The sequence below is a fragment of the Loxodonta africana genome, chromosome 25 (genome assembly GCF_030014295.1).
Source record: "Loxodonta africana isolate mLoxAfr1 chromosome 25, mLoxAfr1.hap2, whole genome shotgun sequence".
NCBI lineage: Eukaryota > Metazoa > Chordata > Mammalia > Proboscidea > Elephantidae > Loxodonta > Loxodonta africana.
The window spans coordinates 17089175-17101629 of record NC_087366.1 but is presented as its reverse complement, the minus strand read 5'-3'; the positions used below and the strand labels follow the sequence as shown (position 1 = coordinate 17101629).

Here is a 12455-nt window from a genome sequence, read left to right as displayed (position 1 = left end):
ACACCTTATTCCATACTCCCACTTGCTCTCCCCCTGATGAGTCAGCCTGCTTCCTTCTTCCAGTCTCTCCTTTCGTGACAATTTTGCCAGTTTCTAACCCTCTCTACCCTCCTATCTCCCCTCCAGACAGGAGATGCCAACACAGTCTCAAGTGTCCACCTGATACAAGTAGCTCACTCTTCGTCAGCATCTCTCTCCAACCCATTGTCCAGTCCCTTCCATGTCTGATGAGTTGTCTTCAGGAAAGGTTCCTGTCCTGGGCCAACAGAAGGTTTGGGGACCATGATCGCCAGGATTCCTCTAGTCTCAGTCAGACCATTAAGTCTGGTCTTTTTATGAGAATTTGGGGTCTGCATCCCACTGATCTCCTGCTCCCTCAGGGGTTCTCTGTTGTGCTCCCTGTCAGGGCAGTCAACGTGATGCCATTCTTTTTCAAAGCGTCATTCCCAGCATAGTAGACCATATGACTGTCTGATTCAAAATAGCCAATACCAGTCCACTTCCTCTCACTAATGCCTAGGATATCGATCTTTATGTGTTCCATTTCATTTTTTGATGGCTTCCAATTTTCCTAAACTCATACTTCCACGTTATGATTATTAATGTTTACAGCTGTTTCTTCTCATTTTTAGTCCTGCCACATCAGCAAATAAAGGTCCCAAAAGCTTGACTCCATCCATATCATTAAGGTCGACTCTACTTTGAGGAGGCAGCTCTTTCCCAGTTGTCTTTTGAGTGCCTTCCAGCCTGAGGGGCTCATCTTCTGGCGCTATATCACACAATGTTCCGCTGCCATTTGTAAGGTTTTTACTGGCTGATTTTTTCAGAAGCAGACTGCCAGGTCCTTCTTCCTAGTCTGTCTTAGTCTGGAAGCTCTGCCGAAATGTGTCCACCAAGGGTGACCCTGCTAATATTTGAAATAACAGTGGCAAAGCTTCCAGTATTAGAGCAATGCAAAAGCCACCAAAGTATGACAAACTGACAGGTGGTGGATTATATATACAGTAGGTCCTCAACACACAATAAAGAAAAATAAAACCAATGTCTCAAGAGCTTGGACACAAAAACTGATAAAGATGCAATATATGATACCATTTCCTACTTCTTACCACAGTACTTAGTCTTTCAATTTTAAGTGAAAGGAGGCTAGCGAGTAAGTTTCTACCATGTATCTTTTCAAATACCACAAAAGGAAAACAACTGGGACAGCCCATGTTACTATGATAAGATTTTTTACCTGAATGTTCAACTCTTGATTATTTATATACAGATGTTATGGCCAAATCTTAAATCTTTAGGAAAACCTATTAACATCTGAAAAAGTATTCAGAAGGTAAATATGATGCATGAGAATTAGAAATTGCATTCAAAGATAAATATAAATTATGGCCCTTTTTTACATTAAAAAAATTACAACTTCGGGCCCCTCCATTAAATCAAATTAAAAAAAAATATCCTCACATGAAATATACAATAGGCAAATAGTTAAAGGATATATGCCCAGATTTAGTAAAAGTTCTAGGAAAGTCTGAAACTCGAAATCCAACAAAATACCTTAAAAAATGACTACTATCAACAGTACATGGATCTTGTTTTGCCTGGTATTTTCTATTTATCATGGAAAGTTTTATGTATTGATAGGCCAGCTTTAGAAATAATCATATATTTTTAGAGCTACAGAAGAGCTTATGCAGATTAGCCTATTTCCCTTAATTCATATATGAGAGATGCTCAGAGATTTTACTTACTGGGTGCCTCTTTACCGTATGCCATAATGCCTCTTTTTCTTCCTTCCAACACAGAATTTAAGTAGAGTAAATAATTTTTAAGCAATCTGAATGTTAGCAAACTAGGTGAAGATGTCAAATGAACATGACTGTTGCAAAAATCATGTAGTAGTTTTTAAGCCATATGCTATGAACAGGAGCTCATTTTTCTCCTCTTTGAAGGTCAACACTAAAATGTTGAGCAACTAATACAAAATTACAGCTTATAATTACAAATACTCTGCTCTCTCAACCTTGACATTGTCTGTATTCTTCTTTTTATCTGCATTCAAAACACATCTAGAATCTAAAGTTGTTTTCAAAAGAACAACTAAACAAAGCCTTAGATATTGAGGCACTGACATACCCTTTCGATAGGAATTCATGATAGAAAAAAAACCTAATGCTTAACTTTATCACATATAATTTGATCTTATTTTGGTTCACATGGTTCTTTTCAAGATCTTATAGTACTTTTAGGGGATCACCTCATATTGAGAGATGTGAACAAAGTACACGTTAACAGAAATTCTGAACTTTGTGAATGCCAGATAAACAAGTTTTACCATGGTTATATTGTCAATATAATGTAATGAAAATGCCTTTTTAAGTAGGCTACCAAGGCAACCTCTTCTTTTTCTACCCTTCTTATACCAGTCTTTTTGTGCTGATACATACATACGTTTATACATTTACATATATATGTGTGTGTGTGCTGAAATACATACCTTGCGCAATGTAATTATCTGTTGTGGTATCATCTGTAGTTTTAGTATGTACACCAGATTCTTCTAAAACGTAAACAAACGGGAATAACAAAGTGTTTTATAAAAATGACATTAAGCAACAATTCAAAATACAAATAAATTAATGAAATTACATCCATACTGATTTTATGAAAATACGAGAGATTCTATGACCAAAATGGATTGCAAGAATTACTTTTTTAAACCCTCTAAGAAAGCTACTCCTGAACTACTTGTGGAAAAAGTAGGATATTTAACAGGTCCACCCTTAGGTCAATAGCCAGATACGACTATAAAAACTCATTTTTACTAAGGAGAAAATAAAGAAGGAAGAACTACTGAGTGATACATGCAAATCTCTCTTCCATGTCTCAATGGACATTACCAAAATTTATGGCCATAATATTCTCAGAATTACCTAAAATTTCTCTTTCTAGAAAGGAGATATAAGGTAAGAAAACAACAAATGGCTTTCAGTGTTTCCGATTTTGTGAAATAAAAAACAAAAATTATTTTAATAAATTCATTATTCATATTTCAGGGCCCTGAGTACAAACCTGAAAAGGGCTATGCAATTAAAAAAAAAAAAAAAAATGATTAGACTTACTAGAGGGAATTCATTTAAAGTATAAAAACCAAAAACCAAACCCACTGCCATCGAGTCGATTCTGACTCATAGCGACCCTATAGGACAGAGTAGAACTGCCCCGTAGAGTCTCCTAGGAGCTCCTGGCGGATTTGAACTGCCAACCTCTTGGTTAGCAGCCGTAGCACTTAACCACTACACCACCAGGGTTTCCTATTTAACGTATAATTACATTGTTTTTGATTGTAAAATCAAATAAAGATAAAAAGGATATAGTGTTTTTGATAACTAACTTATAACCTAGTGTTTACCTTGCTTGTTGAGATTTGAAGATGGATGAAGTGAAAACTGACTTTGAGGAGTACACTCTGATTCAAAGATTAATGTCTTTATTAGCGTCTGAATGTCATCTAAACCATGGTGAAGAGATTCAAATAACATTCTTTTGAGGAATCCAGTATTAAATAGGGAACTTGACCTGAAAAAGAAAATATATTGAGAACTGAGTTTGGGAAATGCGCATTAAAACAAAAACAAAAACATAGTCTCCATAATCTAACAACTATGGTAGGAAAGTAGGATATAGCAAATACTGAAACTCAAAAAGAATCTGACAATTTAAAATTGTTTATTTTCTATTTGTCCTTTTTTTTTTTTTTTTTTTTAATCATCTCAGTTCTCTACGCTAGTTGATTTAGTCAAGAAAATGTCACTTACAGTAAACCAACAAGAATTACTGCGTCCTCATAACATATATAGCACTGTGGTATACAGCAATCGATAAAAGATCAATGTAAGCTATACTAAAGGGAATTTAGAGATTATTTTGGGTTGAAGCACTAAGGAGAGACTTCAAAGAGAAAGCAGCATTTGAACTGGAGGTGGGGTGGCAGGAGGAAAGTATTTTAGATGACAGTAAAGGCATCAACAATAACTCTGAGTGAGGAAATTGTAAGGTGCAATATAGAACTAAGTCCTGGGAGTCGGAAAACCTTACTTCTGGCTCTGGATGTGCCACTAATCTTCTTGGCCAGTTTTAGCAACCACTTAAAAACTCTGTGCCACAATTTCTCATCTGTAAAATGAGGAAGCTGGGCTAGGTAGTCCTTCTAGGTCCAGTAACCTGTTATTCTTAATTTCCCAGTACAGATCAGTGAGTAGGACCAATTTGTAGCAGATGATACAGGTAAGGGAGTAGTAAAAGGTAAAACTGGCTAGGCCGTTCTTTTTTTTTTTTTTCCCCCACAGATAAATAATATTTTAATGCAGTGTTTAAGAAAAATCAAAATTAATATAAGAAGATCTCTGATGAACTAAATAACAATTTTTTAAATAAAGACAGGAAATAGTGCTGTGTCAAGCCACACTGGAGCTGGAGGTAGAAGGAAACATCAGTGCTAAGCCCTTTCTTCTTCATCCTACTCTAACTTGTCATAGTCCTTGGAATTTCTCAGCCTTCCTAACTCTACTTTCAGGGCTAATCTGTTCGGAGTCTGCTCAGGGTTAGAGGGCTCCTTGGCCCCCTTCCTCTCTTCTCCCCTGGTTCTGTCACTTCTACTTCCCACTTCACTGGATGGCTCCCTGTAGAGCCGCCACACCAGCTTGTTGCACACCTCCCTGTTTTCTTTTTCTCGGGGCTTTTATAATTGCACAGGCGGAATCCTATTTTTGAAAATCTCCTGCCTGCCCTTCATGATCCAGTTGCCCTTTTTCACATTTTTTGAGTTTCTGACTTTTCTCCAAGTTAAAAAAAAAAAAAAAAAATTATTGTGGTAAATATACATATATCATAAAATTTGCCATTTTAATCACTGTAAGTGTAAAATTCAGTGACATTAATTAAATTCATGATGTTGTGCAATCACCACTATTTCCAAAACTTTCTCATCACCCCAGACAAACACTCAGTACCCATTAAGCAGTAACTTCCCATTCTCCCCCTTTCCCAGTAACCACTAATCTACTTTGGTCTTTATGTATTTATTCTAGTATTTCATATAAATAGATTTAATAATATTTATCATTTTGTGTCAGACTTATCTCACTAAGCATAATGTTTTCAGAGTTCATTCATATTGTGGCATGTATCAGAATTAAAAAAAAAATTTTACTGTGTTAGGTGAAAGTTTACAGCGCAAATTAGTTTTTCATTCAAACATTTATATGCACATCATTTTGTGACATTGGCTGCAATCCTTGCGATGTGCCAGCACTCTTCCCCCTTCCCTTTATACCTGGGATCCCCCATGTTCATTTGTCCAGGTTTCCTGTCCTTTTCTGCCTTCTCATCTTTACTTTTGGGCGTGTGCTGCCCATTTGGTCTCGTATACTTGATTGAACTAAGAAGCACGTTCCTCACACGTTATTTGTTTTATAGGTCTGTTTAATATTTGGCTGAAAGGTGGACTTTGGGAGTGGCTTCAATTTTGAGTTACCAGGATGTCCAGGGGCCACAGTCTCCAGGGTTCCTCCAAGTCTCTGTCAGACCAGTAAGTCTGATCTTTTTTTGTAATGTTAATTTTATTCTACATTTTTCTCCCACTCTGGAACCCTCTATTGTGATCCTTGTCAGAGTAGTGGGTGTTGATAGCTGGGCAGCATCTAGTTGTTCTGGGCTCAGGCTGGTGGAGGCTGTGGTCATGTGATCCATTAGTCCTTTGGGCTAACATTTTCCTCGTGTCTTTGGTTTCCTTCACTCTCCTTTGCTTAGAAGGTGATGAGAAAAATAGATGTATTTTAGATGGCTGGTTGCAAGCTTTTAGGACCCCAGGTGCTACTCACTGAAGTAGGATGTAGAACATTTTCTTTATGATCTATGTTATGCCAACTGACCTAGATGTCCCTGAGACAGACCCCACCCCCTCCCCCAGCCCTGGCCCAGTAAGTAGGTCCCTCAAGGTATTTGGATGTGTCTAGGAAGCTTCTATACCTTTCCTTGGTCAAGTTGTACTAACTTTCCCTATAGTGCATTGTCTTTCCTTTCACAACATTTAATACGTTTGCCAAAAACCCTGGCGGCGTAGTGGTTAAGTTCTATGGCTGCTAACCAAAGGGTCGGCAGTTCGAATCCGCCAGACGCTCCTTGAAAACTCTATGGGGCAGTTCTACTCTGTCCTATAGGGTTGCTATGAGTCGGAATCGACTTGATGGCACTGGGTTTTATTATCTAGTTAGTGATTTCCCTTCCCCACCCCTTCTTTCCCTTGTAACCATCAAAGATTTTTTTCTGTGTGTAAACCTTTTCTTGGGATTTTATAATAGTGGTCTCGTACAATATTCATCCTTTTGTGACTGACTTATTTCAGTCAGCATAATGCCCTCCAGATGCATCCATGTTTCATGGATTCATCACTGTTCTTTACCATTGTGGAGTATTTATTTCATTGTGTATATGGACCATAATTTGTTTATCCTATGGGCACTTAGATTGTTTCCATCTTTTTGTTACTGTGAATAATGCTACAATGAACATGGGTGTGCATATGTCTATTTGTGTGATGGCTCTTATTTCTCTAGGATATATTCCTGTGAGTGGGATTGTTGGATCATATGGTATTTCTCTTTCTAGCTTCTCAAGAAGGTGTCATATCGTTTCCATACTGGTTGTACCATTTTACATTCCCAACAGCAGTGCCTAAGAGTTCCAATCTCCCTGCAACCTCATCAACACTTGTTATTTTCTGTTTTTTTGATTCCTGCCAGTAATGTTGGCGTGAGATGGTATCTCATTGTAGTTTTGATCTACATTTCTCTAATGACTAATGATCTTAAGCATTTCCTCATATGCCTGTTAGCTACCTGAACGTCTTCTCTGGTGAAGTGTCTGTTCATACCCTTTGCCCATTTTTTAATTGGATTATGTGTATTTTTGTTATTGAGGTGTTGAAATATTCTAAAGATTTTAGGTATTAGATACTTGCGGGATATTTCGTAGTCAAAAATTTTTTCCAGTTTGTAGGTTCTCTTTTTATTCTTTTGGTGAAGTCTTTTGATGAACGTGTTAGATTTTTAGGATCTCGCAGTTATCTAGTTTATCTTCTGGTGTTTGTGACCTCTTATTTATGGCTTGTAAAAAAAAAAAAAAAATTTTTTTTTTTTATTATTAAATTTATGCCATGTATTAGGGCCCCTAGCATCCCTGTTTTTTCTTCCATGATTTATCATTTTAGGTTTCATATTTAGGTCTTTGATCCATTTTGAGTTAGGTTTTGTGTATGGTATGAGGTTTCATTTTTCTGCAAATGGACATCAAGTTTTGCCAATGCCATTTTTTAAAAAGATTGTCTTTTCCTGCATTTTAACAGACTTTGGTCCTTTGTCAACGATCAGCTGACCATAGGTGGACAGATTTATGTCTGGGTTCTTAATCCTGCTCCATCAGTCAATGTGTCTGTTGTTGTACCAGTACCAGGCTGTTTTGACTGCTGTGGCTGTATAGGGGGTTCTGAGATCAGGTAGTGTGAGGCCTCCTATTTTGTTCTTTTTCTTCAATAATGCTTTGCTTGTCCAGGGCCTCTTTCTTTTCCATATAAAGTTGGTGATTAGTTTTTCCATTTTATTAAAGAGTGCAGTTGGAATGTGGATTGGGATTGCATTTTACCTGTAGATCACTTTTGGTACTACTGACATTTTCATAATGTTAAGAATTCCTAACAATAAGCATGATATGTTTTTTCATTTACCTACATAAATACTCTTTTGGCTTATTACAATAGTGTTTCGTAGCTTTCTTTGTATAGGGCTTTTATGTCCTTGGTTACATTTATTCCTAAGTATTTTATCTTTTATGAGTTATTATAAATGGTATTGCTTTCCTGATTCCCTTTTTGAAATTCTCTTTGTTGGTGTACAGGAATCCAACTGATTTTTGTATGCTGATCTTGTATCCTCCTACTCTGCTGAATCTATCAGTTCCAGAGTTTTCTTGTGGAATCTCTGGGGTTCTCTATGTACAGGATCATATCATCTGTGAATAGGGATAGTTTTACTTCTTCCTTTTCAATTTAGATGACCTTTATTTCTTTTTCTTGCCTTACTGCTCTAGCTAGCACTTCCAACACAAAGAACATCATTTTTTTTTTACGGCTGAATAATACTCCATTGTATGAATATACACATTCTGTTTGTCAATTCATCTGTTGATAGACACCTGGTTGTTTCTACCTTTTTGGTTATAATGCAACGAGCACTGATGTACAAGTATCTGAGTTCCTGCTTTCATTTCTTTTGAGTATATACCTAAGAGTAGAATTGCCAGATCATGTGGTAATTCTGTGTTTTACTTTTTGAAGAACCACCAACCTGTTTTCCACAGCAGCGGCACCATTTTACATTTCTACCAGCAATGCATGAACATCCCAATTTCTCCACATACTCATCCATCAACACTCGTTATTTATTTATTTACGATAATAGCCATCCTAGCTGGTGTGAAGTAGTATCTCATGGTGGCTTTGATTTGCATTTCCCTAATGATGAATAATGCTGAACATCTTCTCATGTACTTATTGGCTATTTGTGTATATATTTTTGAGAACTGTCTATTCAAGTCATTGGCCCAGTTTTAAAGTGGGTTGTTTGTCATTTTGTTGTTGAACTGTAGGCATTCTTAATATATTCTGGATATTAAGCCCTTATCAGTTACATGATTTCCAAATATTTTCTCCCACTCTGTAGGCTGTGTTTTTACTTTCTTGATTTGGCTAGGCCATTCTTAATCTAAGGGTATTTACATGTGCTGAAGATAAATAGTCATCAGCATAAACAATCAGAGCCCTGGTGGCTCAGTGGTTAAGAGCTCGACTGTTCACCAAAAGGTCAGCAGTTTAAACCTACCAGCCACTCTTTGGAAACTCTATGGGACAATTCTACTCTTTCCTATAGGGTCACTATGAGTTGGAATCGACTCAATGGCAACAAGTATTATTTTAATATAAAGATGTCATTTGGGTCAATTTTTAGATTTATTAGATGGCTGAGCCTGGACCTGGTAAAGCAACAAGGTGGAAATTTGCAATGATTCTTGTTAGAATGTTGTTAGGAATCTCAAATTCCTACAAGAATCTCTAGTAACAAACAAGCTTATAAGGTAATGGTTCTGGTTAAAAATAATTCAAATTTAAAGCACTGAAAACACAGTAACTTGCTACTGATGATGCAAAAGCACCCACATATGAAACATCTGCCATTGTGTCCTATGTAAGCAGCTTTATCTAAAACAATGGTAGACCCTTTTACATGCCCTTCTCACTTAAACTAACTCCTCAAAGACCTTTTGTATTAGTTGGCAATCTATAAAAACTTACCATGATCACCTACAACCACACTCTAGTTCTACAATTATCAATTGCAAAAAGGCTCGTACTTATTTTTTAGAAATGAATTACAGTCTGTAGATCAGCCAGGCTTCTCTTTGATCCCACTGCTCTTAGCACTGTCATAAACTAGGGAAAATAACAGGAGAGCAAAACCTGAAAACAGATCACCTCGGATTCATGGAGGAGAGGAATCATAATAATCTGTCTATACTTAAATCAGTAATCAATAAATCAACACATAAATCAATTTTGAACATGTTATTATGCTTAGGTACATACCAAAGAGGTCCAAGTTCTATTGCTGTCTTTCCAGGCATGCTTCCGTGACAGTTACAGGGTAGCTGTCTGTATGGGTTTTCTGTAAAAAGGTAATAAAGAGAAAAATCAAAGGAGAAATGACAAATGGAATTAGTAACTGTCATATTAATAATCTGCAGCTACTATATACTGAGATCTACTATGTGCCAGGTATTGTGGTAGACGTTTTATATGCATTTTAAAAATTTAATCCTTTCAACTCTCTGAAGTAGATGCTGATAAAATCTTAATTATACAGATCAGAGGGGGTTGTCAAAATCAATTAATGTCAAACAGCTTATTAGAGACATAACTGATGATAGCTTTTAGTCACTATACTACATGAAATAATTTAAGTAGCAGCAAGTCCTGTAAAGTGCATATAAATTATACCCCAGTCAAGGTGATTTTAAAAATATGAATAGATTGTACACTTTATAAAATATACATATCTTATGTGAGCAAGGTGACAGACTTTGACAAATACATACACCCATGTAACCCACTCCAGTCAAAATATAGAATGTTTACCTCTTTTCAAAAGGTTTCCTTGTACTCCTTCCCAGTTAATTTCTAACCTCACTCCCAGACCGGGGTAACCACAGATCTGCTTTCTATCATTATAGTTTCATATAAACGAAGTCATACAGCACGTACTCCTCTTTTGTGTTTGGCTCTTTTTATTCACCATAACATTTTTAAGATTTATATATTTTGTTGCATTTATAAGTAGTTTACCCTTTTTATGGCTGAGTAATATTCAATCTTATGAATATAGCACAATTCAGTTTAAAGAGCAGTGACAGACCCAATATAATTGAGGAAATTACACAGACACAAGCGCTGTTCTTGGTTTCCAAAACAGAACAGTATTCTACTATGTGACTTTACAGTTGACACAAGATCCAGAATAGTCATTTAAAATCTGATCTTCTCCAACTTACTTCTCCTACTCCAGGCCATTCCTAGGTTGATCATTTGCTTTCTTGGAATGACCTGAACTATCAGTAAATCCCAGATACACTCAGAACCCAGGATTATGGTGGCAGGAAAACAGGTCTATAGTTTTCCTGCTGTTAATATCACTGTTATTCAGTGCAGTTAGATGCCATACTCCACACCTGTGAGATCTGAAAGGCTCCCTCTACTGTTTATTCCTCAGTCTACTTTTCAGTATTATTCAACCATAAGCCTTAAGCAGAAGGGCGTGGTTATCATCAATACTGGTAGTCCCTGACTTAAGACATATTTAAGATGGACCGCACTTAAAACTCTTTTTTTTTTAACATCTTATCGTTGGCAACATGTACTACAGTGTTACAGCACATAATTTGCTAATGTTATCATTTCAGATGTTCACTCCCAGATGGTCAAAGATTGGATTTACAAAGATACTGATAATAAAAGGCAATTATAATGGAAAGTAAAAAAAATCCAGGTATTTGGCTTACTTCAGAACCAATTTATGACAGTCACTGGAATGGAACCCCACTATAAATCGGGGACTACCTGTATTATCTCTGTTGAGAATTATGTTCCTCAACCATTATATATGAGTATAGTCAAGAAGCCTTCCCTTGAACCATTAAATAGCTAAACTACAAATACTTATAAACAGCCATTACCTCACTTAAAAAAAAAACCCATTGCCGTCAAGTCGATTCTGACTCATAGCGACCTCTCAGGACAGAGTAAAACTGCCCCATAGGGTTTCCAAGGAGTGCCTGGTGGATGTAAACTGCCGACCCTTTGGTTGGGGGCTGTAGCACTTCACCACAGGGTTTCCAAGGAGCGCCTGGTGGATTTGAACTGCCAACCCTTTGGTTGGGGGCTGTAGCACTTCACCACAGGGTTTCCAGACTGTACTCCGTAAGATTTTCAGTGGCTGTAATCTTTCAGAAGTAGATCAGCAGGTCTTTCTTCCAAGACACCACTGAGTATATCTGAACTGCCAACCTTTCCCTTAGTGGCCAAGTGCTTAACTATTTGCATCACCCAGCGATATCCAACTCAGGACACGGCATATTTATGGTTCTGTCAGTTACATCCACTCACCACAGGCAGGAAGCACACACATGAATTTGTATTAGTCAGTTTGTATCTTGACGTACTTTAGAAAACACTCCCATCATACAAACCTATGTCTTTAGCCAAGCTCCTCTGCTAGGGTATCTCAGCTCTAGGTAAGAATCAGCAAATTCTCTCTCTGAAGGGCCAAGGCTTTCATTTCAAATTACTGGTAGCAAAAAAAAAGGAGCCCTGGTGGTGCAGCGGTCAAGCACTTGTCTGCTGACAGGCTGGCGGTTCGAACCCACCAGCTGCTTTGTGGAATAAAGATGTGGCAATCTGTTTCCATAAAGACTTATAGCCTTGAAAATCCTATGGGGCAGTTCTAATCTGCCCTATAGGGTTGCTATGAGTTGGTATTGACTCGATGGTAATGGCTTTCAGTAGCAAAAAAAAAAGAAAGGACAAAGAGTCAGATGACAACAACAACAAAGAAAGAACGACAAGTAGTATTTCCATGTTATTGGTATACAGCCTATGAAGGCAATTCCTGAGAGGAATTAAAAAAATACCCTGAGACTTCTATTTAAATGCAATGGATTGAACACGTACTTTATTGGTGCTCCCTCTAAAACTTCATTAAAATTATAGCAAAAGAATAAAAATTAAACTCCAAGGATACATAAAATGGGAGAAGAGGCAACAACAGATGAGAAACACCAATAAAATTTTAGAA

General features: G+C 37.1%; 1 protein-coding gene across 2 annotated transcripts in view; it reads right to left on the bottom strand.

Annotated features, from left to right (window-relative positions):
- The window catches only part of TRMT1L (tRNA methyltransferase 1 like), a 57865-nt gene that overhangs the window by 16878 nt on the left and 28532 nt on the right, over positions 1–12455 (bottom strand). For both annotated transcript variants that reach the window (XM_064276516.1, XM_010590943.3), the window contains exons 12-14: positions 9695–9773; positions 3410–3576; positions 2495–2557 (exon numbers count right to left, since the gene is read on the bottom strand). In XM_064276516.1, coding sequence (XP_064132586.1) covers positions 2495–2557; positions 3410–3576; positions 9695–9773 — 309 coding nt within the window. The remainder of the gene's footprint in view (positions 1–2494; positions 2558–3409; positions 3577–9694; positions 9774–12455) is intronic.